The following is a 25,337-nucleotide window of genomic DNA, read 5'->3' as shown; positions in this document are numbered from 1 at the left end:
CATCGCTCTCTTCCAGCTCCGCCGCCTACACTCACGACTACGACACCAGAGTTCTGCTGCGCTTCCCTCAGAGGGTGAAGAACCAAGGCACGGGAGACTTCCTGCCCAGCAAGCCCCGCTACGCCTGGGAGTGGCACAGCTGTCACAAGTAGGTCGCAGGTCAGAGGTCACAGGTCACAGGTCAGAGCCACTCTGACCCGTCGCTGCCGTTGTCGTCCTTCAGCCACTTCCACAGCATGGACGAGTTCAGTCTGTACGAGCTGCTGGACGCCCACACGCAGAGTCACGTGGCCGAGGGCCACAAGGCCAGCTTCTGCCTGGAGGACACGTCCTGTGACCCGGGGTACTACCGGCGCTACGCCTGCACGTCGCACACACAGGTACGCGCGTGCGCACGAACGCACACAGGTACGCACGCACGCACGCACATCGCACGCATGCACATCGCACGCACACAGGTACGCACGCACGCACGCACATCGCACGCATGCACATCGCACGCACACAGGTACATACGCACGCACGCACATACGCACGCACACACATCGCACGCACACAGGTACGCACGCACATATGCACATACGCACGCACACACATCGCACGCACACAGGTACGCACGCTTGCACGCACATCGCACGCATGCACATCGCACGCACACAGGTACGCACGCACGCACATACGCACGCACACACATCGCACGCACACAGGTACGCACGCACGCACATATGCACATACGCACGCACACACATCGCACGCACACAGGTACGCACGCACATATGCACATACGCACGCACACACATCGCACGCACACAGGTACGCACGCTTGCACGCACATCGCACGCATGCACATCGCACGCACACAGGTACATACGCACGCACGCACATACGCACGCACACACATCGCACGCACACAGGTACGCACGCACATACGCACGCACGTCCCACACACAGGTACGCATGCACGCACGCACGCAGGCACCCACATCGCACGCACGCACACAGGTACGCGCGTGCGCACGCACGCACACAGGTACGCACGCTTGCACGCACATCGCACGCACACAGGTACGCACACAGGTACGCACACAGGTACGCACGCTTGCACGCACATCGCACGCATGCACATCGCACGCATGCACATCGCACGCACACAGGTACGCACGCACGCACACAGGTACGCACGCACGCATGCACACAGGTACGCACGCTTGCACGCACATCGCACGCATGCACATACGCACGCACGCACACAGGTACGCACGCACATACGCACGCACATCGCACGCACGTCCCACACACAGGTACGCATGCACGCACGCACGCAGGCACCCACATCGCACGCACGCACACAGGTATGCACATACGCATGCACGTCCCACACACAGGTACGCACGCACATACGCAAGCACGCACATACGCAAGCACGCACACACGCATGCACACACGCCCCACACACAAGTACGCACGCACATCGCACACACGCACACACACACGCATGCACACACACATATGCACGCACGCACATGCACGCACGCACGCACACACACTTGTTATCAAAGTGCAGTGACCAGTTGATTATCTCCAATTCTGCTCCTGTACTTCATTCACACACACACGAACTAAAGAAATGAACTCACAAACTAAGCAGGATGACGGATGGGAGGAGGCAGGAAATAGACAGACGGGTCGTGCTTAGATTCTGCTGTGATGCATGCGTTTCCCTCCAGGGTTTGAGTCCAGGCTGCTACGACACCTACAACGCCGACATTGACTGTCAGTGGATCGACATCACCGACGTCTCACCTGGAAAATATGTCCTCAAGGTTTGACCTCAGCAACAAGCCACCGACTGCTCAGCTGGTTCTGTCCGTTCGGTGCCGGCTCTGTGCTGACGCTGCGCTTTCGCTGCAGGTGACGGTGAACCCCAGGCAGCAGGTCCCCGAGTCCAACTTCAACAACAACGTGGTGCGATGCGACGTCCACTACACAGGCTCCGCCGCCCACATCTCTGGCTGCACCATGTCCGCGTAAGACAGCGGCGTCCTGCAGAGTAATCTGATTACATTCAAAGCTCCTGAACCTCCATTCCTCTGCTGTTCTGCATAACGTGTTCATACAATGTGACAAAAAACCAACAAACAACTGATAAACACAAACAGGATGTTCCACATCTGATCTGAACCATTAAACACAGAACCAGCCTTGTTTCATGAGGCTCAGAGCGTCTGCGTTCGATCAAACCCGGTGGAGCAGACCCTAAGGGTGTTTTCCTGTTTTCTGCAGATACTGAGACCACTTCTGTGACTGGAGCTTAAAGACGAACCCAAAGGGACCAAACGGGTTTTCCCACCAGAACCAAGCTGCAGCTGCAGGCTCTCGTGTGACCGTCAGAACCACAGCAGCTCCAGTCACATCTCAGGAGTGAAGCTCCGACCTCGAGTGAGCAGGTGCTGCCTCGGGTTGACACAGGCTCCGCTCGTCTTCTACTCATCTGACAGCTGGATGGTTCTGGGGACGGAACCTTTGAGCTCTCATCTGTTTTGAGGATGTTCACTCACCTGCATGCTCTTTAATGTTAATTTAATGCTTTTCTTTTGCTATAGTTAGTCTACAGCTTCCTGTCGGGTTTGTCGTAGGTGCTGTACAGGTTCTGTGACTGTAGACACAGAGCTGGTTGATGCAGCAGATCCTCAAGCCCATCCTGTAAATGTGTTTCACTGCTTTACGCCACAATAATAAAAGGCTGCTTGAACGTTGCTGTAGCTGCAAACGTGTTGAAGCCATTTGTGATCTAGGAAAAAACAGACATGGATCCACACGAAAGAACCAGTTCTAGTCTGAAGGACAGAACCTGGACTGAGTCAGATGGAGGGAAGAGGAGTCGGGAGGTTCTGAAGATTCTCCAACACCAGATGGGGCTGTGGAGTCCAGACCGATGAAGCTGAAGGTGGACAGATGTTTCCAGATGATCACGGCTGCCTTGTCCTCCTCCATCGGTTAAATCCATGGATCTGGAGAGAAGCGTGGTGATTCTGTTCAATGTCCTGGCTCTGACTGGGTCTGTTGGTGGCTGGGTCATTGTGTTATGTTCTGTGACGGGCGGTACAGTGGTGGCCTCACAGTACCCTCTTGCAGGGTATTTACTGTTACATTTTTAACAGTAAATTGTACACAATGTAAAAAAATTACAACACAATAGATGGTGACACTTTTATTACAGATAAGTATGTCTAGTCTGCTCACTGTATGATGTAAGTGTCACATGTCTGAGCAGTCAGTTCAGGTTCATTGACAAATTTTTGTATTTTTGTGTAAACAAAAATATTATATTCACTTACTTGTGTGTAGATGACAAAACACCTGTTTGATGGATGGTCAGGAAAGACATCCTCATCATGTAGGACTATAAGCTTCACCTGCTTTGGAAGGAAGAGCTGATAATATAATCTAATAAAGAAAGCTGGTTATAATGGCTAGTTTTAAAACTGATTCTAGTGAGTGTGTGTGATGTACAGGTAGGTGCTTATTGTACAGTCTAATTGCAGCAAAGAGCAAAGATCTCCTTCCCACAGCAAGGGTGGATCAGTCTGTCACTGAAGCTGCTCCCAGATCAGAAAGTGTGTCCTGCAGTGGGTGAAAGTCAAGGTCCAGGATAGACGTTGGCTTTGCCAGGAGCCTTCTGTCACCCACCTCCTGTACTGCATCCAGAGCACAGCCCAGGACGGAGCTGACCTCTGACTACTATGTTCCTATTTTGTCAGTCTATATACCCGTTTCCAGTAAAATTGTTTTCTGCAACCAAATTCAGGGTCATTTGGCATAGAAACAGTTCTAAATTGTTTTATTTTTAGTTAATGCCAGATATGTACGTTAAAGCACACATTTTCCAGTTTATCTGCCTCAACAGCAGCTCTTCTCTTAGCTTCAGACAATGGTCTAGTTTCTGTCCTTGTTCTGTTAGATCTTAGTACTGCATTTGATACAACTGATCGTAACATTCTAGATTAGAACATAGCATTGGAATTAAAGGAAATGCACTGGGATGGTTTAAATTCTATTTGTTGAACAGATTCCAGTTTGTGTATGTTAATGACAAATCCTCCACATGCACAAGAATTAGCTTTGGAGTACAGCAGGTTTCTGTGTTTGGTCCAATTGTAATGTTTTCACCTCTTTGTCACGTTTTGGTATGATTTCCGGTTTTATTGTTTTTTATTTCCATTCCTGCTCAGTCCACTTCCTGCGCTAACGTTACTTCCAGTTTCAATCACATCAGCTCTTTGCAATTAGTAATCATGCCTGTATTTAACACCCAGTACTCACCCCAGTCATTTGCCAGATTGTCGTTGATTCAGTTCCGCTTTCCAGCAATTCATGTTCCAACCTAGTTATCAGTCCGGTTCTGTTCCTGACCGTGTCTCTAGCCTAGCCCTTTTTGTACCTCAGCCGAGCCTGCTTGATACCGACCTTGCTTGTACCTTGACGACAATTCTGCTTAGTCCTTTTGTGCTGTACGCCGAGCTTCAGCGTTGCCGACCTCGCACGCCTGACCCCCGTTTTTGCCTGTTCATTGTCACAGAGGATTTTGTACGTGAGTCACAAGACTGTGCTGTACCTGTACTGAAACCTTGTACTATTAAAGACTCTGTACCAAAACCTGCTGACCTCAGTGCCGTGCATGTGGGTCCGCTTTGTCAAGCCGACCGCCGAACCTGACACCAATACTCTTTAATCAATACATGTCTCCTCTAGGTGAGATTATTAGGAGGCATTCTATAAATTTTCATTGTTATGCAGACGATACTCAGCTATATATGTCTTTGGAACCAAATGACACAAATCAACTTCAAAGTTTTCTAATATACACCAAATCCTGGATGTCCCAAAACTTCCTTCAACTAAATTTAAAAAAACAAAATTCTTATTGTTAGGCCTGAAATTCACAGAGAGACACTACTGAGTCAGATAGCCACCCTGGGTGGCATAACATAACATAAAGGTTCGCGAAGCTGACACACTCTGACGTATGTGGGATTTGTTGTGTTTAGTTGTGTAAGGTCTTAAACCTTACCTTGTAAAGTGCCTTGAGACAACCTTGTGATTTGGTGCTATATACTGTTAATAAAATTTAATTTAATTGAATTGAATTAAAATTGGGGGCTATTCATAAGGGGTTTTAATTGGATGCAATCCTCGATATGCTGTCAACATATTTCAACATTAAATGCCCAAACCAAAACTGAAAAAAGCAGGAATCAGGACGGAGTCTACTCTTTAATAAGATGTGGGAAGCGCGATCTTATCAGGACTTTGCGGACCTGAATAGCTGTTTGGCTACTGAAAAAGGTAGGTGGCGCTTAGACAAGTTTCAGCTCAGTATATAAACTGCGCCATACAGTACAGTACTTAGTTTGATTAAATAGTAAGTCTGTCTACAAAACGATCCGTGAGTTAGAGATCCTTGCAGAATCAGTTCACCAAGCATTTAAACACAGTTTTAACACAAAGTCTGTTTCAGGTTTCTAATGGTTTAATGTCGTTGTGTTTTCTGTAAATGTTGTTGTGTTTTGTGTTAATGTCGCTGCGTTTTCTGTTATATTGTTGTGTTTCCTTTGTCCCCTTGTCTAATAATGACATTCAGGCATAAACTGTGACAAACCCAAGATGCAGAAGGTGGAGTTTAATAAATGTTTGTGCTTTAGCCACATAATCACTGGATACAAGTACGACGTGAGAACATTGTGTTTTCCCTCTCCACCATGTCCTGGTGCTGCTCAGTGGGTTTGTTGGGCTTCTATAGAACTTAACACAGTTGTACTGTTGTGTTCTATGCAGCTATAGAAATAAACTAAATAGAACATTGTTTTTAAAGATCTTTATGTTTCCCTGCACACACACAAGGCACACTTTTTTTTTTTTTACATTATGTGTGGTTCTGGAATCCACTGTGTAAAGGTCCGTCTGTGCCCGGAGCTGTGATGTAGTCCAGCGCATTGGCCATCCGCGCCAGGCTCTTACTGATGGACCGGAGCAAAGGAACCGTCCTGCTCTCCATTCGGCTGACACTCCGTCGGAGAACCACCAGGTCCCTGTGGAGCACTTCAAACTGAGATTGATCCAAGTCCAAAAAATCCCACTTCACCTGCTGCCTTCGAGACCGCCTACGCTTCCTCAGAGGCAGGTCGGTGGCGGGCAGAACCGGGTTCATCTGTCCTGATGGAGGCGTCCTCTGGTCCTCTGTATGTCCAGAGGCCGAAACAGGAAGGTCTACAAGGAAACAGTAGTTATGTTTACTGGAGAACAAAGCACGTGATCTTAAGTAAAATCACTCAAAGCATTGTCAGAAACATATTAACACATCCACAAACCTACACCAATATTTAACATGTTCTCATTGTAAACAAAAATGTTTTGAATAATTTGAAACTGATTTCAATAACAATTTAAAAAATGCTATATATTTTTCAATTTGTTATTGAAAATCTGCAGCTCACTCAGAGAGGTAGAGATCAGTCCATTAAGACACCGTCAAGGTGACAATGCACAAGCTTCTATTATAAAATGTATGAGAATAAATTTGTTTGTTTGTTTGTTTTGGGCTTATTTATTTATTTATTTATTATTTTTAGCTCACTGTCAGGACTTCCGGTCTGGTTAACGTCATCTCTTTGCGGACCGTGACTGTCGTCATGTCTTGCACGCAGATGACGTAGCATAGATGACGTATTGTTGCTGTAGGACAACTCCTGCGTGCACAGCAAACACCGCACCTATAAACGAAAAAGCAACATAGACCATTTAAAACGGAACCAGTTTGCGAGCCATGGGTCATAGGAATGAAGCATCTTCTACCTTGTTTGACGGTGTGAGTTCAAAATGGTCCCAGACCTTGGAGCGCCGCGTTCCGCTTCCGGACGCCATCAAACTGAGCAGCGCGCGCCACCGTCTTTGTCCTCAGAACAGAACAAGGCAACCCACCGACACCGAGGCTTCGGAGCGCGTGCCACTTTGTCTGAAGCGGAGAGATTCGAAACTGTGTCGAAGCACCACCGTCACGTGACCGGTCTCTGCTTCGCACGTAATTTGTTCAACATGGTTCCAGCCTGGTTCTGCTGGAACCTCTTTTGCTTCCAAATGTAACAGGGTGCTAACCACACCCCGTTCCCAATGCTGCTCAACGGAAGGAGCTCCTTAAAGGACTGACAGCTGTGTACGAAGCAGGTGAACGTGGACGCAGCCGGCTGTTGGCCACGCCCAGCGCTCAGGTCACCGGCTGCTTCATAGCAGCTCCACTCTTCAGAACCTGGGGGTGCGGAGCCACCAGTAGTAAAGTGCTTTCAGCCAGTTAACGCCAGGCTGCGGAAACAGGCTTGTGTGACTGCTACAGGAACCTAACGCTCGGCTCGACCAATAATGACAGTTCTAGCTTTAGCGAAACAACGGACATCGTCATGTGACGTGAGTGATTCGACACGCGCTCCGGGACTGTTTCGAATCAATCCGCTCCGGGAGAAACACGAATCCTCCAAACCGAGCTGAACCAGAGACACCATTACGGCGGTCTATGTTTATTCTGTACCTAAAATAAAACATTAAGAGGCCATAAAGAAAGAATGATGAGGTTGTTGGGTTTATCAATGCAGCAAGGAAATTTTTTTGTTTTAATGTGTTATTAAACTGATTTTATTCTTTAGTCTATATTTGATGTAAATGAACAAAGTCACATTAAAGATAAAGGATTTGCGTAAATTTTATATCATTATTGTCATGTTTTTTCATTCTAAGGAATAACGGACTGAGCTAACAGACTGCTTCCCCTCCAAAGATCGTCTAATCATATGACGACTCAGAATTCGGAAAAAACGGGACCGACGCTCTGGCTGTGACAGCAGAGGAGCCTCAATCAGTGCAGCCCATCCTTACATCCATAAATTACTTATTATGATGTCATACACTAAAAAATAATATTTTTTCCATTTATGCTTTGATCTATTGACCACCAAGCCAAGAATAAAATGCAGTTTAACATAATTTGTAACAAGTGTACAAATAATAATAAAAACATAAAACAACACATATTGAACTAAACTATGAATTGTCGTAATATAAACAACAAATAAACATGAAAAACCAACAAATGTATATAAGAGCAAGTCACACCGTTGCCTCACAGCAAGAAGGTTCTGGGTTTGATTCCCCGTGACCCCGCATATGGGAATAAGCGGCTTGGATGGATGGAAATGGAAAAACTTGGATTTCCAGCATTGAACAAGCTGTTAGATTAATGTTACAGAAATGAAATGTACAGTTGTGTTGTCAGTGTAAATGTGATCGCATTCCTGTTAACTTCACCATCACTTGACTGTAATTCTTCTGGTTTGGCCCTGCAATAGGCTGGCTGTTCAGGGTTTACCCCGCCTCCTGATTTATTTATTTGTTGATTTATGGCAGGAAAAGTGATTGACATTAGACTCTTTCAAAATAAACTAAGTAACTGTTAAGGTTAAAAGTGGAAGCAGTATTAGTTGAAGTGAAAGTGAAGCGCAGTGCTCGGAGGCGCCGCAGAGTGAGACCTCCTGTCGCCTATTCTCTCTGCGCTGTCCCATATGTCAAAGTCTTTGTGCGACAGAAGGGAAAAACAGCTGGATCCAGGACTCCAGCTAGCGGCTGCGCTAGTTGTATGCTTCTGCCCTCGGCCGCCTCATTTCCATCAGGTACCGTAGCACCAAACTGTCGTGAGCCGCTCTTTGTGTCCTCTTTGATCTGAGCTCTCTGTGTTTTAACCTGTTTTTTTTTTCCAGTGGCCGCGCGCTAGTGGTTAGCTTCCAGGTTAGCTGCTGTGGATGCTGATTAGCTCGCTAGCTATCTTAGCTAATGAGCCTCCTGCTGCTTGGTATCAGCGGATTAAACGAGCTGTCAGCAGGAACGAGGAGCGTTCAGCCCGGATGATCTCATTTGGTGACTTTTATTACTTCAGTTCAGTAAAGGCCACAAACACTGGCTCCAGCTATTTGACCGGCCTATTTTAACTTTCATCACATTACAGGTCGTTGTAGTGTAGTTTTTCACTTGAATAACTAAAAACATTATTTGTGGATATTATTATTGTTGTTATTGTTACTAGTGGAAAGCAACATATCTTTAGATCAGGATGTTTGACTTACATAATCATTTACAGCCTGCAGGTATTTTCCATCAGTGTTTTATCCAGTCTATCACAACTATGAATTTAACTAAAACTAAATCAATTGTACCCCGACAGGTTGCAAAGCACAATTTAACTCAACTAAACAACAAAATTCCTGCTGTAAACTTCCATCCCATTTTATTTGACTTTGCTCCTAAACATTTCACAGCTCTGACTGTTTTTTACTTTGCTGCTTAGAAGGTTCAGAATACTGTACGTAAGCTGTTCACACAAACACAGCGAGCAGAGCTCCTTCTCTTTGATCCAGTCCTATGTCTGATGTGGGCCTTCGGCCTTAAACTGCTGCTATCAACGCTCTCAGTCTTGACTGTTTCCCTACACTGCAATCAGAGGTTTGTGTTGGGCCCAGTTTAGTTCTGCAGTCACTCCCACATGGTGTGAAAGCAGCTGCACTCGTGCTCTTTCTTAACATGGAAGGCAGTCTCTCAGAACCTGGAACAGTGATCACTGATCATTCATTGATCTCATTTTTCTAACTGATGCTATACTACGGATATCACTCACCTTCAGTATTAATTGTAATATTACTACTATAATGTATTTTGGGTATAGTTGCAAGTACTGTACCTGCCCACTTCAGCTGCTACAAATAATCGGAAGTGACAGAGTCCAGATCTAAAGGAGGATCTAATGAATGCACTTCACTGTAGAGAGCAGAGTTACTTCTCTTCACAACCTGCAGGTGACGTTTTTAATTACAAAAGCTCAAAACCCACAGTATTCAGTTTAGAATAATCCAAACCTTAACCTGGTGATTCTTCCTGAGGCTAATTAAATCACATACTAGACAACAAGTCTGATCATGAGAGGTTCTGTCTCGCTTTTCACAGTTTACTCAGTTCTCTTTGGTTGTCAGGGTCCGATGCCTTTAAGTGTTTGAGTCACGCTGGTTATCGGTCTGATTGGGCCTAAGTATCCTGCTGCCTGCTGCCTTTGATCACACGGCTCAGGCAGGTTGTGCAGCTGAGAGTTTGAGCTTTAAACATGTTTAAACCTGAGGTAAACCCTTAGCTGGAGGAAAATGTAATCCTCTCCTCTCTCACCAATGTGGGTAACATTCAGCCTTTGGTGTTTGGTCAGAGGGAAACTCCCCCTTAAAATAGAAGTGACCTTTGTTTTCCTTGTTACTCACTGTGCAGAGCTTCATTCCGTTCACATCACTCTTCATCACAGTAATGGTTTCTGCGTCGTGTTTTTGTCTGCAGCTGGTCGTGAGGCTGATGATGTGGTGGGAAGATGGAGGCTCCTGAATATCTGGACCTGGATGAGATTGACTTCTCTGATGATGCAGTGGTCAGTGGTCACACGTCAAACATGAACCGCTGACTGTCACCTGGAACAAATGCTCTACAGCGTCGCAGCTTTAAATCCTTCCAGTCACCACTACCAGTAAAGATTAAAAAAAGAGCATTGGATCCTTGACCAAAGGAGGATTTAGAAATAATGTTTCTGCCTAGAGACCTGGCCATAGGATGTTTAATTACGCTGCTGCTGAACACTTCCTGTTACAGTCTGTCTGTGCTTAAAGTAATGAACTGATATAACTCACTGATGTTCTCTCTGCAGTATTCTGTGACGTCCCTGAAGAGCATCCCAGAGCTGTCCAGGAGGAGCGACGGCCAGACTGAGGACAGACCAGGTAGTATTGCACTACAGTGCATATTCAAAGACTGAATGTGTGAAATGCTTCTAAATTTGACCTCTTCGCTCCTCATGCAGCTCCAGCCATCAACTGGAGTCGTGGTGGTTCCTCCCACAGCAGCGGAGGAATCAAATCCACGGGGCTCGCTGAGGTTCACAATAAGTTCAGGCCCGTGAAGAGAGTCTCTCCTCTCAAACACCAGCCAGAGACCACTGACTCGGAGTGTGACAGTAAAGGCCAGGGCCAGTGTGTGGGTGTGGGAGAGCCGGGCGAGGACTCTGACGCTAAGGATGACAAAGCCACTCACACCTCCAGCTCCTCTGACAGGCTGGGGGGGAAGTCAAAGGGCCTGGGTGGCAGCGGTGGAGGAAACAACCCCCAGCCTCTGTTCGGGGAGTTGGAGCACTATGATCTGGACATGGACGAGATCCTGGACGTAGCCCTACATCAAGTCCAGTCAGCAGATGTCCACACTGCCTCGCGTCCCCCATGACAAGCGCTCGGGTGACGGCGAGCAATTTGGGTGGAGGACCCTGGAGAGGAACCGAGGAGGAGGAGGCCTGAAGAGCTCTGCTCTGCCCCACAATGAACCTCTGAGCCTGGGCAGCAGTGGCTCCCAGACGCAGGTACACACTGATCAGAAGAGCGAGACGTCCAGAAGGAAAAGTAGGTGGACCTGCTGGTGTTTGAACCATAGGTCCGTAGATGTGCTCAATCTTAGTCCAAGATTCAAGATTCAAAAAACTTTATTAATCTCATAGGGAAATTGCTTTAATTTGATTCAGATACATACATATGTATACACATAACACATGAACGTACTTTGTATGCACACACATGTATGTACTATACTACATACACAGATACAGGTGAATCCTTCCAGAGGGGAGGAGTTGTACAGGCTGATGGCACCGGTAGGAAGGTTCTCCGGTGGCTGGTGTGGAGCACCTGATACTGATCAGCCTCTGGCTGAAGGTGCTCCTCTGTCCAGCCACACACTGTGTAGGGGGTTAGGGGACTGATGAGCAGTGGGAACCACGTCCTCTGGCCTAAATGGTGCAGACTCCTCTTAGAACCTAATTCTGTTTCCAGAAGTGTAAAGTTCCAACATCTTCCCTCCAGTTCTGTGTTCTGTCCCCCGTGAAGTGGTCAGACTTGAGGAAGTCCAAGTCGATGGATCCCGACCTGCACCTCCTTCACCGCCCCCGCCTGCAGGAGGCTACCAGTCTGAGCTGCTGCCTCCAGGCCACCTCAGCTGCTCTTCCTCGCTCTCGTCTTTCTCAGATGCAGGTACGAACATTTCTACCTCGTCGCGTAGATCATGACATGGTATTAAAGATAACATGATGTCCAGATAAGTTGCTGTCAGCGCGGGTCTACCCAGACTCCCAGAGCCAGAGGCCCAGCGTGGAGCCTCCAGGAAATCAGGGGCTGACGTTCACCCTGCCGGGGGGCAGCGTGGCCAGGCCGGACAACTGGGCTGCTGGAGCGGGAGTAGGAGGCAGCGCTGGGGCCAGGGGGTATGCAGGAGGTGGAGGAGAAGTGGATGAGGAGACCAAGAAGAACCAGAACATCATCAACATTGTGAGAGAGGGGCAGATCTCACTGCTGGTAGGTGTAATCCTCCATCAGAGCTTTTTTTTTACTCTACAATGTATTTTGTTTCTCCCTAAACCTCTACTCCTCGCCGCCCTGGTTCACCTCCCTCCTCTCCCTGCAGCCTCACCTGGCAGCAGACAACCTGGAGCTGATCCGAGACGAGGATGGAAACAACCTGCTGCACATCTCGGCTTGTCAGGGTCACGCTGACTGTCTCCAGCACCTCACCTCTCTGATGGGAGAGGACGGCCTCAATGAGCGCAACAGCCAGCAGCTCACCCCGGCTGGTCTGGGAGTCAAGGTCAGTCACAAGCTTTTATTCATGGTGCATCTGGGGATGTTAAACACACCAGCAGACAGTTCAGAACTGCCTTTGTTGGATCTGAAATTTACTGTTTCAGTTCTGCTTCACCAACTGTGTGCATTAAGATCTTACAGTGAAACTACTGCAGGGAAATGCAGCCATGTAATTGGCTGTGGCTACTTGTTAGTGAGATCAAACTGATTAAAAATGAAGGATTTTCATAAAATAATTCAAACGTTGGCTCTATTTAAAAAAACGTTCCCATAGTTGAAATGGAGGAAAGTGAATATGATAATACAGAGACGTCCTGTTTTGTTAGAACCACCCTGGTCAGACTTGATTTGCTGCCAGACAGGAAGCGTGTTATCTAGAGACAAGCCAAGCGGCCGTGTGCTTGTTCCTGACTGGCTCTTATCTCAACCCTGCTGCTCGGGCCTGTCCCGTGTTTGTTGTAGAATGGTCATCTGGAGTGTGTGAGGTGGATGGTGAGTGAAACGGAGGCCATTGCAGAGCTAAGCTGCACCAGAGAACATCCCAGTCTGATCCACTACGCCGCTCGCTATGGACAGGTAGCACACACACCTGAAACAGACCAGACGTGAGCAGTGGCTGCACCCACATCCCTGCAGGAACAGATCATCTAAGGCTGTTTGCGTCTAAACTACTGACATTCACTTTGTTCTTTTTACTAGTTTAGTTCTACAGATTCCTTGTGAACGTGTTATTTAATGTTTCAGGCAAAGTGAGAGTTGAAGGAGGAACCTGTTAGTGACGTTGAGTTATTCCATGGTTTTAAAGTGATGATCTGCATGTGAAGCGTCTCGTCCTCTGTCGTCTCTGCAGGAGAAGGTTCTGCTGTGGCTGCTTCAGTTCATGCAGGAACAAGCGATTTCTCTGGACGAAGTCGACCAGAATGGAAACACTGCCGTCCACGTCGCAGCTCAGTACGGACACCTCACCTGTATCCAGGTGCGTTCCGCTGCAAGGCAACAGGTCAATGTGCATCCTGATGAATGACCAGCAGATGTCATTGGTCTCGTCCTCTTCCTGTCTAGACTCTGGTGGAGTACGGCTCCAACGTGACAGTCCACAATCAGCACGGGGAGCGTCCCTCCCAGAGTGCGGAGCGCCAGGGACACACCCCCTGTGCACGATACCTGGTTGTCGTGGAAACCTGCATGTCATTAGCCTCACAGGTTGTTAAACTCACCAAACAACTGAATGAGTAAGTTGACTCAGTTAGTGAACAGCTCAGTGGAGTCAGATGTGTGTTTTCATATTCATGTCAGCCAACGCCTCATCCTCGTTCTTACCTAGAAGCCAGGTGCTTGTCGGTACTTTATGCTGGTGTTTGTCTTGCAGACAGGCCACAGAGAGGATACTTTTACAGAAACAGCTTCAGAGACTGATGGACCCCAACAAAGCAGAGGGGATGACTCCCAGGTCGCCCGGGTAACACAGCATGAAGAAGCTGCTGTAACATCTGTACATATGTGTGCTGATGAATGTATGTAAACGTAGACTTCTGTCTCCTCTAAGCTCCAGCTCCCATCAGCCCTCCTTCGAGGCGTGGCCAGAGATGATGCTGACAGCAGAGGGGACTCCGGCTGATGGTTACTGGATGGTTCGTCAGGGGGGGGTTGGACCGGACTCTGTGCTGCGGCAGCTGCTGGGGAAGGACGTGACAGAGCCACTGTGTCCCAGAGAGAGACTGGTTCCTGCAGGAAGCCTGGCCAGAGAGGCCCCGGGAGTCCGCAGGACTGGGCTGGTGGAGAGAAGAGAGCTGAAACTAGCAAGACTGAAACAGCTCATGCAGCGCTCACTCAGTGAGTCTGACTCTGACGGTTATCCAGCCACAGCCCCAGCCACAGCCCCAGCCACAAACACGCTGCGACCTGATAGGCCGTCGCACCTGCCTGTCACAACGGAGGAACCCGGGTCAAACCACTCGAACCTGCTGATGAAGCATCTGCCCTCCTCCTCAGCTGAGAGGAAACTGGCATTCCCTCCGAGTGGCTCAAAGTCAGAGGATGGTGTCGCTTACAACCCCTCGCCGACCTCCAGTGACCCCGAGGCCGCAGACGCCAAAACCCCCGATGCTGCCAGCGACTTCCAGGAACCGTCCAGTGGACAGAAGCTGGCCACCAGCCCCAAGAGCGCCCTGAAGTCGCCCTCATCTCGCAGGAAGACGTCCCAGAACCTCAAACTCAGAGTCACATTTGATGAGCAGGTCCACAAGAGCTCCAGTCAGGAGATGGAGACGACCAAAGGGCATCATGGGAAGGAGAGGACTTCAACAGGAAGCTCTGAAGGCAAGCGGCCATTTGGGACGTTCCGCTCCATCATGGAGACGCTAAGCGGAAACACAAACCACAACAACAACAGTGGAGGCCAGTCGGGCTCCGTTGCTAAACATCACACCTGTCAGAACTCGCCTGGCAGGAAGTCAGACGGGAAAAGCAGCCCAGGAGGCGGAGCCAAGAGCAAAAGCCGAACCAGCAATGTTTAACCAACAAGTGCCTCCTGAGGCAGTGACCATCACTCACAGGAGGGGGTTTAAAGAAGGAGTCCATCACACCTCAAACCTTTGACTCTAAACATTTTTATGCAGTTTATAGTAAAATACAAAACAGAAACTTTGTCATGATTTAGTTTAAATGCATTTGTTACAAGAGTTGAGGATTGAAGGCCTTTGGGTTTTAAATCTTTTAGTCAGAACTATGGTTCTGTTCAGTTCAGCTTGATGTGGTTTCATGTGCTTCACTACAGGTGGAGAATTCTGTTCATGCACATTTATGATTTAGAACGTTTAGACATTATAATCATGCACGTGGTTCACATATGTTAGTATTTAAGTTTGTGTCATTATCTATGCAGTATGTTGATGGTTGTTCTGTAGAACTGGCCCAGAGACGACGGGTCCTTCAGGCAAATGAACAAGATAGAAGCTCAACCACAGCAAATGATTATTCTGAGGTTTGACATGTAAGCATCTACTCACAGGCTGAGGCTGTTGGTTGGTTTCTGTGGTTATTACTGATTCTGGTTCTGATCAGGTTCTCGAGCCTGCAGGTGGTGTTGATAATGATGAGGCAGTGTGACTGTTTACCTCCGTCTGAGGTTTAGTGTTGTGTCAGCTAGAGCTGAAGATGTGTTATTTTAGTTCATCCTGGTGTTAAACCCAAAAAACTCGATTTGTAGTTGATCCAATTAGCCTGAGAGCTGAGAGGAAAGAAGAGCATAAACACTGTTCGTCCCAGATGTTTGGGGTCAGTACCAGCTTTAATTTCAAGTGGTACCGTCTGGGGCAAATTTCTGCTCCTTCACTTGATGCTAGTTTAGTTTGAATGAGTTGCTGGTGAATCCTGGGTTCAACAACAACATCAGAACCATGTTCTGCCTTATTCAGCACCAGTGGGGTTTTTACTTCTAAAGAAGAAAGGAAAACTAAAAAAACGGTGACGTTTTTATCGTCTGTTGTCATGGAAGGTTTAGCGTCTACACTGCCTTGAGTTTTGCTCGGTGCCAAACACAGTTCTGGTTTGGGTCCAACGGTTTGTGGAGATGGGATCAACCCTACCTGGATGGACCCAGCGTTGTTACTCTAAGATTAAGCAAATGTTGGACTGTTGTTTGTTTGTTTGTTTACTAAACACCTGTCCAGTTCTTCAACCGAACAACCTAAAATAAACAGTTTCTGTATTTGCAGCTGTTTTAATCGCATTAACCACAAAAACGTTTCCTTTTTACTAGACTTTAATAACGTCTTCTAGCCCATTGACCCCCCCACAGGGGAGAAGTGTATTTTACAGGATAAAGAGTGTGTTTTACAGAATGACCAAAATGCATGAATATAGACATGCAAAAATCACATTAAACAGCATGTAACAGAGGGTTACAGCACTATATAAGTGTCCTTCTTATACATCAACACAGACAAAGATATGATACAATAAAGCGTTATAATGTAGTTAGCATTGTAGGCAGCCCTGGGCTAGTTTACAACCCATTTATAGGTCTACCGCTGTGATACTTTATCCAACACACATAAACAAATGAAGGCTCTAATCTAACAGAATCTAAGGATATGCACCACAGCATGCCAACTATCACATGTGGTGAGGTATGAGCCAAATATAATAATAAAAATGCTGAATAAAAAATGCTAAGCTAATCACTAGCTAAATAAACAATGCACACATTCAATTCTGTTATTTCTACCTTCTGGGAGGTTACTCACTCACTCAGTTACCCTCTAGCCCTCCTACAGAGCTTGTCTGAAATGATTATAGGGGAGCCATTTGGTTAAATTTTTATTGCACCAGGGCCATAAAACACGATCAGCCATTTTTACTGGCTACCAGTCCTGTCAATCTTGTGTTGGTGTTTTTAGGCTAATTCCATAGGTCATAACAAGTAAGACACCTCACTTGCCACAATCAGTTGTTGCTGGGCGGAGATATGGCTGCACAGACACCTGCACCCCCTAGTGGCCTGTACAGTAACAGATTTGGAAACGGTGGACACGAATGAACATATGTTTAGATTGGTATAGGTAAGTGGTATTTGGATATAATCAGTTTTATTACTGTTTTAGGTGAATAGTAGTGGAAAAGCATAGATAGAATATCCACACTAGGAAACTCCTAAGATCAGTTGCCTGTTTATATTAAAATTGTTATAACTTGGTCCTGCTTCACTGTATTGAAACCAACCTTTTGATCAATTGATGTTCACCGATTGTGCTATGATTCCATGGGGGTTAGGAGTTTCAGCAGCCTCTGCTTTACTGAGATATTTATTCTAAAAGTGCATTCCTCTTTAGATATTACTGAAACATTTTACTTTTCTATTATTCATAAACCTTGCATCAGTAACACTTATACTAATTTTACACCTCATATCACATCTCACAAGTGCCCCCTACATTATGACACTATTTGCAGTCAAATAGACTTTGTGGTTGCAGAGATAAATTCATTTGAATGTAGCTATGCCATTTTTCAGAAAACCCTTAAAAATGGGCTTGGGGCCTAAAAAAGTATTAACAGAGGTTTCTTTTTTTGCTTTATTTCGAAAGCATATGGAAGAAGCATATGTAACTAATTGTTAAATTGTAAAATAGTCTCATAAACTATATTATATTTAAATATTTATATTTAAACTGCTATGGATCAGAAAGTATTAAAGCTGTTAAACAGCTGAACAATGGATTAATATTTGAATAGTATAGATTATTAATAAATTTTTTATTTATTCAAATTATAAATTTGAATAGAAGATTGTTTTGTAGTTCAAATGGCGTCTGTAGCTTAAACTATGCTGAAGTAGTTAAAGCTGAAAGAAGACAAAGCTGAAGAGTATTTGAAAATGGTTTTCCATTAATTTCAATGGGGAAATTTCTATGAAAAAAAGCTTAATAACTTGAAAAATATAAAAGACAATAAAATGTCAAATGGAAGCCACTTTGTCCTTAAAATGCTGAATATTTTGATATTTGAATGGTCTCTGTGGCCGAAAGGCGGGAAAGTCAGCTCCATTCTGCGCTGTGAAAGCAGAGTTGGACCCCTGCTAAACAGGCTTGTTGCAACAATTATAGCTAACAAAAAATAATTTTACTTGCCAAGGCTTAAATGAGCAACTGGTATTTCTAGTTTTATGAAGACTAACATTGTGGCCACAGTCGCAATTTCAAAATCTTGTACCTCTGTGTTTCCCTGAAAAGTCTCACAGACAAATGCATTAGAGTGAATGGGAGGATTTCTGGAACTCTCTGTGCTTTGAGGCAGCTACAGGCTAAAGTTTAGGTCCGAGGGCTTAACCAGGCACATCATTAGAAAGAAGACAAGTCTGACTATGGACGAGTGAAAAAATGATATCAATAGCTAAAAAACTGTGGCTGTAGTGACGAGTTAAAGACAGAAGTTGTGGCCTAAAAGCCCGTGTCCTCACACTCAGGATCTGAGCGTTGTGAGTGGGACCTTCAGGCTGCCTGTCAGGGCCTCGGCGGGTCCCCGGGCCTCACTTTGACAGCTGCTGATTGAGATGGATGTCGTGTGTGAATTGCGCTCTCTAGTAATTTAATGGACAATAGATAACGGAGCGTGTATTTGTTTCCGGGCCTTCAGTGGCATCAAAGCCGTCGCTTAACGCCTGGATTGATGGTGTTTGTGGCACTGAAGACCCGGTTCGACAGCGGCCTCAGTCATTGCCCCAATACGAAGCATGAGCTCTTCAAATGACAATTAGCAAAACAACAGGAAGCGAGGACGTGCTTCCGTTTCTCACGCGCCCCCTTTTCTTTTTCTTTCAGGAGGTTGAGCTGAAGTTAAACTGATGAATTAGGCCCATTTATTGGACAACGCTGAGTCGATAGCAGGGCCTCGCGCTGCGGCTCCACAGCCGCTAATTGGTCGGCTCTGTGTGTGTGTGTGGGGGGGGCTACACACACGCACGAGCCTTTGTCTCGCGGCACACGCCGCGAAAATGGACGAGACAAGCGCTTGATTTGACAGCTGGGGTGGAGGGAAGACGGGCGGAGAGTCATGTATAGATTTTTGTGTCTGTTGTTTTGGCTTATTTGTGTGCTTCTTTTACTCAGTCAATCAAATTTAATTGACACCGCTGGGCTGGGGCCCGGGACCCCGCAACACGCTGGGATGACAGGCTTTTAATGCCAGGAGAGGAGAGGAGGTTCTTCTGCCTGTGAAGGATGGGGGGGGGCCCTCACCCGTCAACTGCATTAATTGATGTAATGACAGTAATGATGGATACTAATAAATACAACCTTTAAGAAAAAGGTAATTAGATGTCGTCCTCCGTGCCTGCGTCCGGATCCACACCATTCGTCTTCCACCGAGGCTGTCGAGCTGACACCGGCCTCCTTTACATTCAGCATCTGCATTTTGGCCTAAACATCAACTCCACCAAGAACCACACTCAGTTCTTGATAACTCAGAGGATCCTATGGTTCTATCAGGAACACCTCCCAGTATTCGAGATCTAGCCCCATCACGTCCCAATGACGAATCCGATGCTTGGCGACCCACACCGGGCCGTGAACCGGCTGGTGCCGTCTCCCGGCTTCTGATCAGACTAAAGCAGATGTGCAGGGACCCAAAATGAGGCCACTCAGCATCTCCATTTGCACAGCAGGAAGAGAAGGTGGTGGTGATCCGAGTGGTGTCCTGCCATCAGAACCCAAACCACAAGTTGCCCCCTGGGGTCCTGATAGATCCAGGTCACAAACTGTGATAATCATTCCAGGGTCAAAGACCAACGGCCCAATGGTTCTGGATTGAGGGTCAGACGTGGTAAAGCTTTCCTTCAGCACATCACAGCTCCATTTTGTGAGGCTTCTGGTTGTGCTGCGTGTAGTTCCCGTGCAGCGCCAACAGGGGGCAGCGTTGCAGTTCCCTCCACAGCAGCAAACGGCCTTGCAGCCTCAGCAGCTGCAGCGTTTGGCTCTTTGGCATTTAGCCGCTCTGTCACGCAGTCGATTTAGTTGATTGTGCGCGTGAAAGCAGCGGCGGCACCTTGTTAGAGTGTTTGTTTGCTCTCGGACTGTTTGTCCCCGAGGACAGACTCGCTCAGAGCATCATGAATAACCTGCTGTAAACGGTCTTCTTTTAATTTTCTGCCTCTGTAATTGACAGTGCGCTCAGTTTGTGGCCCGGAGACGAGGCCGACTGTTGATGATGCTCTGCAAAATGTCAGAAATACACAAGTATTACACTCACGGAGATGATTGATTTTTTTCCTCCCAATTCCTCCAAAGTTGAGTCTGGAGGAAGATGCGCTGCTGTGGAAATGTGAGTCACATCTTCTGGACTAAAGCTGCACTGACTCATGTTAGCAGGACGTGGAGCAGAAGCGCTGTCTCAGCTGTGCGGCTGTTTCATGGTTCTGGGTCATGCACAGCCTTCAGGTCTGGTTCTAGTGACACTCGGCCGTGTTGTTGGTGCTGCCCCCTGAATATCAGCCTGGTCTCACCTCTGCAACCAGAAGGAAAGGGTCAGGGTGGGTCTGAGACAAGAGTCTTTACGGTTCAGCCTCAGGAGAAAACGAATGTGGGAGAAGTGAGGTGACTAATGAGGCTTCAGCAGAGGAAACGGGACCCGCTCGTCACCACATCACAAGCAGAACTCCTTTAAACGGATCCCGGGGTCACCGCACCGAAGGAGCGGGGAGCATTTAATGTGTCGGTTATTGTTTAGTGAGCAGACGACGGCACAGGCTCAAACCTCTGATCGCTCATTCGCCCCCAATCTCTCTCCTCCTCCAATGAAATAATAGTCAAATAAAACCTCCTCGCTTTGCTGAGAGGTCCCCTGGGAGCCTCCTAGCGGCCCCCGAGGGTCCCCAGAACCCACTTTGGGAGCGGCCACGTTCACAGGCTGTGGTAATGAAGCTTGTTTGTCCCAGTGGTGTGTAAATCAGGCTGACATTAGCGCTGTCACCGGATCCGGGGAGACGCAGCAGAGCGTCGCTGACCCTCTCCTCCTCCCACTTTCTCTCCACCTCCGTCGTGTTTCTCTTTATTTTCCTCAGCGTTCTTCATTCATTACAGCAGCTTCGGTTAGAGGCGAGCAGCTTTTATTGGCACTGCTGCCTGTAAAATCACTGAGAGCTCGGCTGAGAGACTAACCTTTACTGAGGGAGAGGCAGTAAACAGGAAGCACACACACACACACACACACCACACACACACACACAACACACACACACACACACACACACACACACACACACACACACACACACACACACACACACACACACACACACACACACACACACACAAGATGTTTATTGGGAAGCAACAGCTCCTTTAACCTCGCCCATCGACCGCCCAGGGCTCCCATTTAGGCTGACTGGGACGTCCTCAGGGAGGCGCAATGTGAGCGAGTGTTTGTCTTTGAAAGGAAAGTAGCTGCTGGCGCTTTCAGTGCTCAGATCTGATTCTCAGCATTTTTAGGAAAGCATTTGATTTATCAAATAAGGAGAAAACAGTTTCACACTGAAGATGCTTTTAATTGAAGTATTTAAATCATCAAACAGTCAATGACCATTAAACATCATAGTTCAACAACAGTTGAAGCTGACACTGTGAGTTAAAAAGCATTCACAGCTGATCGAGCAGTGAAACGTTGCACACTGATGCTGTTAGCTGGTTCTTCTACGCCTCTGCTGTGAGTGAACCACTCACGCGTCTCTTCACTTGGTGGGGCAGAAGGGGCAGGAGTTGTTCTTGCTGGCCTGCAGCCACACTCGAATGCACTCTTTGTGTATGACGTGGGAGCAGCTCAGTGGGTGTCGGCTCTCTGGATCCATGTGTTTCTGGCACATCAGGCACAGTTTTTGGGCCCTGGCCGCCCTGTGCATAGGAGGGGGCGGTCGCTGGATGGGGCCTGGGGGCGGGGGCCGGCTTATGGGCCCCGGGGCCGCCCTCTCGTTCTGTGCCAGCCTCAAGCCGACCTGCTCCATGACCTCCTCCATCGTCATGCCAGCTAACGTTCCCCGGGAGCTCTTGACCTGCTGCAGCAGGGACGTGAGCTGGGCCCTGTCACACTGTGGAAACTTGATCCTGAGTTTCTCCAGGACTTTGTCTAGTTTGCCAGCGGGAGCAGAGGAGGGGGTGGGGGCAGAAACAGCAGCAGGGGGCGGTGGGGAGGGAATAACCGGGTGGACTGGTTGAAAAGGAGGTGATGGGGAAAGGCTGGGAGCGGGAGCGCGGACGTAGGCCTGGAGCTGAGGCTGCTGGAACTGGTGCAGTGGAGGGGGCGTTGTGGAAGGAAGTAGTGTTCCTGTGGAGGGTTGTGGTGTGGGTCGGGATAGTGATGACGGTACTGAGGGCGGTGGTAGGGCTCCTGGGGCTGGGGGACATAGTGTGGGTGTCTGTGGGGAGGGAGAGGTCGGTGCACAGGGTTGGGAGGAGGAGGAGAAGGTGCAGAATGAGCCTGCATCACCTGTTTGAACCTCACATCAGCCTGTGGGACAAAAGCAGACTTTGGTTCCAGTTCCAGCTATTCAACCAGCATCTTTACACTGAGGGACAGTGTTCTAGATTTGCTGCTATTAGTATTGAAATATTTAAATGCAAACCTCAGGCTGAGTGTTTTAATCACAGGAGCTGTAATTCAACTGTACCGGTGTAGATGTGAGTGTGCCGTTTAGCGACCTCTAGTGTTTGGGCTGCAGACTGCAACCATCCAGGTTTGTCGCTCTTTAAAGTCTGACAGGTCGGTAATTATGTAGGAGTGTGAGCAGCGGCTAGTCTTACCATGGGAACCTGTGGCAGAGACGGCGTGTTGATCCGGGGCAGAGCCTCTAACTCTTCACCCTGCTGGAGCTGCAGCAGAACCTCCTGGAAGCGGCCCTGAAGCTCCACCCGACTGCTCCTGACCAGACCTTCCTTCTTCTCCCACTCACGTCTCTCCTGCGGGTACTGCTGTGGGAACTCTGCCCGGAGAGCGTTCAGGTACTGCTGCACCTGAGGAGGAACATCGACTGTCAGCTCCACCCTCAGAGCCTCACGTCTGGACAGAACCGCTCCGAGTCCAGACCTCTCTCAGCCAGGTCTCGATGCGGGTCATGGCCACGTCTCTCTGCGTTTCCACGGCCGCGATCTCGTCCTGCAGGGCCGTCAGCTCGGCCTCCTGCGCCTCCTCCCTCACTTGCTCCATCTCTCGCCCCAGCTCCTCCAGCTCCCCCCGCCACCTCAGCTTCCTCACGCTGCTCGCCCGTGAGCGCCGTCAGCTTCGTCTCACTCTCTTCCAGCTCTTTCGCCAACCTGAACCGAGGACGAGAGCAGTGGGAGGTGTTTAACCCATGATGACAGTACAGACAGAGACCGCCCACCGTCTCGCCTTCATTGGTTGTTACCTGTTCCTCTCCTCTTCAGCTTTGTTCTTTTCTGCTGTCATTTCCTGGTTTTTGGCTAGGAAGTTCTTCCTTGTGGCCTTTGAGTTGTTCAGCTGTAGTTTAACTCGCACAGACTCAAGTTTTACCAGAAGAGCCTGAAAACATAGCAACAGTTCAGCATTGCTGCACCTCATTAACTCACTGGACTCTGTGTGTGTGTGTGTGTGTGTGTGTGTGTGTGTGTGTGTGTGTGTGTGTGTGTGTGTCAGTGCCACCTGGTGCTGGCGGATGGCCTCCTCCTTCTTCCTCTGCAGCTGTTGTATGTGCTTCTCATGCGCCACCTCCTCCTGGCCGTGCTTCTTCATCAGACTTTCGTACTGCTGCATTAGTTTGGAGCTGTACTCGTTCATAGCCTCCACCTGGTTCTCCCAGTCTGCGTCTGTGTTGATGCCCAGATCCTCTGTTGTGCCATCCGTCTGCACAGCCTGATCCTTTGGCACAAGGTCTGGGGACGGGAAACAAGGAGGGATGGGTTTCAACATGGGGAAACGAAACCAGGAAACTAAGGACCAGGAGCTTCTAAATCAGGAAAGATGTTGCGGGGCTCCGAGACTCTGCTGGGTGCCTGGCAAACTAAGATAACGTGAGATGCAGTTTTTAGACATTTTATTGTTTGGACACTGTTTTCATTAATCAGTATTTCTTTCTTTTAAGGGTATGTTCTGGTAGACATGGACCAGGTGAACCGGCCCACTCGGCACCAGATGAGTGGACCGACACGTCATGAGGACCTGGATAAGTAAGTAGAGTGAACTGAGACACAAACTCACCTGTCTGAGCCCAGGGGCCTCTGTTCTCATAACATGTCTCTTGCTGAACGGCCACATTGCCTGCATCTGCATCTAAGTGCCAAGGTGAAAAGATATTATGTACATGTGATTAATTATATTATCAATGAGCAGTTTAACTAGACAGCCTCTGCTAGTGTAATTCATATTTATAGACACCTTAGTCGTTTACTTGTTCATACTTACAATTAATAAGAGTTGTGTGTAACCTCGTGTTACATCTTGAAAATAAAGCTACCAAGTTTTATTAATAAAACTTTTTTTAGCATTTTAATTTTTTCCTATATTCCCGTATATTTTGGGGGGTTGCGTATTTTATGCTAACATATTTTCATCATAATGTCCGTTTTGTGTGATCGGCTTGTGATAAATCAGCTGCTTTTTCCGCCTCGTTGAGCTCGTTTTACCTTGCAGCGTCATGTGCGCCAGCTCCGGCTGCACATTCTGCTCCTCCGGGCCGCACACAGCCCGCTGTCGATACTCTTCTCCTGGAGGCGGGCTAAATGTTGCTCCGCTTACATCCATGATGAAATCCAACCTCTGGCCTGTCACTCGAAGGTTCGTCCGCTACGACGGCCCGAACTCAATCTGGTCCAGTAAAATACAAAAGCAACACCTTATTGGCTGTTGTTAAACTTCTGTTTACAGCCAAAAGATGCTAGCTAGCTAGCTACACGGAAACGACGTGCGCGTCGCTGAATATGATCCGACAGAAATCTTTTAGCAGCCACGGCTCCATCATCACCAAAGTTCCTAGGAAATATCCAAAGATCGTCTACGTCTATAAAAAAGATAGACACATAAGAGTTGACTTAAAACCGACGAGGGCAAATTAATAGAAAAAACAAAAGCGCTGATAAATCTGCAATCTAC

The 25,337-nt window shown here is 47.7% G+C and overlaps 3 protein-coding genes and 1 long non-coding RNA gene across 5 annotated transcripts in view; 3 read left to right on the top strand and 1 right to left on the bottom strand.

The window, feature by feature from the left end:
• The window catches only part of LOC114863196 (protein-lysine 6-oxidase-like), a 4,442-nt gene extending 1,686 nt beyond the window's left edge, over positions 1 to 2,756 (top strand). Inside the window, exons 3-7 of one of the 2 annotated variants that reach the window (XM_029164080.3) lie at positions 17 to 148; positions 224 to 380; positions 1,728 to 1,823; positions 1,912 to 2,050; positions 2,284 to 2,756. In XM_029164080.3, the coding sequence (XP_029019913.1) occupies positions 17 to 148; positions 224 to 380; positions 1,728 to 1,823; positions 1,912 to 2,031 (505 nt within the window). In that variant the 3' untranslated portion in view covers positions 2,032 to 2,050; positions 2,284 to 2,756. The remainder of the gene's footprint in view (positions 1 to 16; positions 149 to 223; positions 381 to 1,727; positions 1,824 to 1,911; positions 2,051 to 2,283) is intronic. The other variant, XM_029164079.3, reaches the window with a different exon arrangement.
• Positions 2,757 to 7,318: 4,562 nt separating this feature from the next.
• LOC129604583 (uncharacterized) lies at positions 7,319 to 8,074 on the top strand. Its single transcript, XR_008695600.1, has 2 exons — positions 7,319 to 7,458; positions 7,786 to 8,074. It is a non-coding gene; the product is annotated as an uncharacterized LOC129604583 (long non-coding RNA).
• Positions 8,075 to 8,602: 528 nt separating this feature from the next.
• LOC114861927 (synphilin-1-like) lies at positions 8,603 to 16,461 on the top strand. The gene is given in 14 exon segments (XM_055511586.1): positions 8,603 to 8,714; positions 10,414 to 10,501; positions 10,775 to 10,847; positions 10,928 to 11,289; positions 11,291 to 11,476; positions 11,973 to 12,048; positions 12,051 to 12,140; positions 12,205 to 12,461; positions 12,571 to 12,750; positions 13,209 to 13,322; positions 13,597 to 13,722; positions 13,809 to 13,978; positions 14,116 to 14,205; positions 14,293 to 16,461. Coding segments are annotated over 13 exon segments (2,751 nt in total). The 5' UTR covers positions 8,603 to 8,714; positions 10,414 to 10,444; the 3' UTR covers positions 15,263 to 16,461.
• Positions 16,462 to 21,765: 5,304 nt separating this feature from the next.
• LOC114861928 (RING finger protein 214-like) lies at positions 21,766 to 25,261 on the bottom strand. The gene is given in 9 exon segments (XM_029161672.3): positions 21,766 to 22,545; positions 22,548 to 22,742; positions 23,036 to 23,245; positions 23,319 to 23,475; positions 23,477 to 23,545; positions 23,638 to 23,771; positions 23,892 to 24,121; positions 24,447 to 24,518; positions 24,872 to 25,261. Coding segments are annotated over 9 exon segments (1,761 nt in total). The 5' UTR covers positions 24,990 to 25,261; the 3' UTR covers positions 21,766 to 21,969.
• Positions 25,262 to 25,337: the final 76 nt, after the last annotated feature.

This window comes from Betta splendens, chromosome 9 (genome assembly GCF_900634795.4).
Source record: "Betta splendens chromosome 9, fBetSpl5.4, whole genome shotgun sequence".
Lineage (NCBI taxonomy): Eukaryota > Metazoa > Chordata > Actinopteri > Anabantiformes > Osphronemidae > Betta > Betta splendens.
The sequence above is the reverse complement of the archived record's forward strand: the minus strand, read 5'-3'. Positions and strand labels throughout refer to the sequence as shown.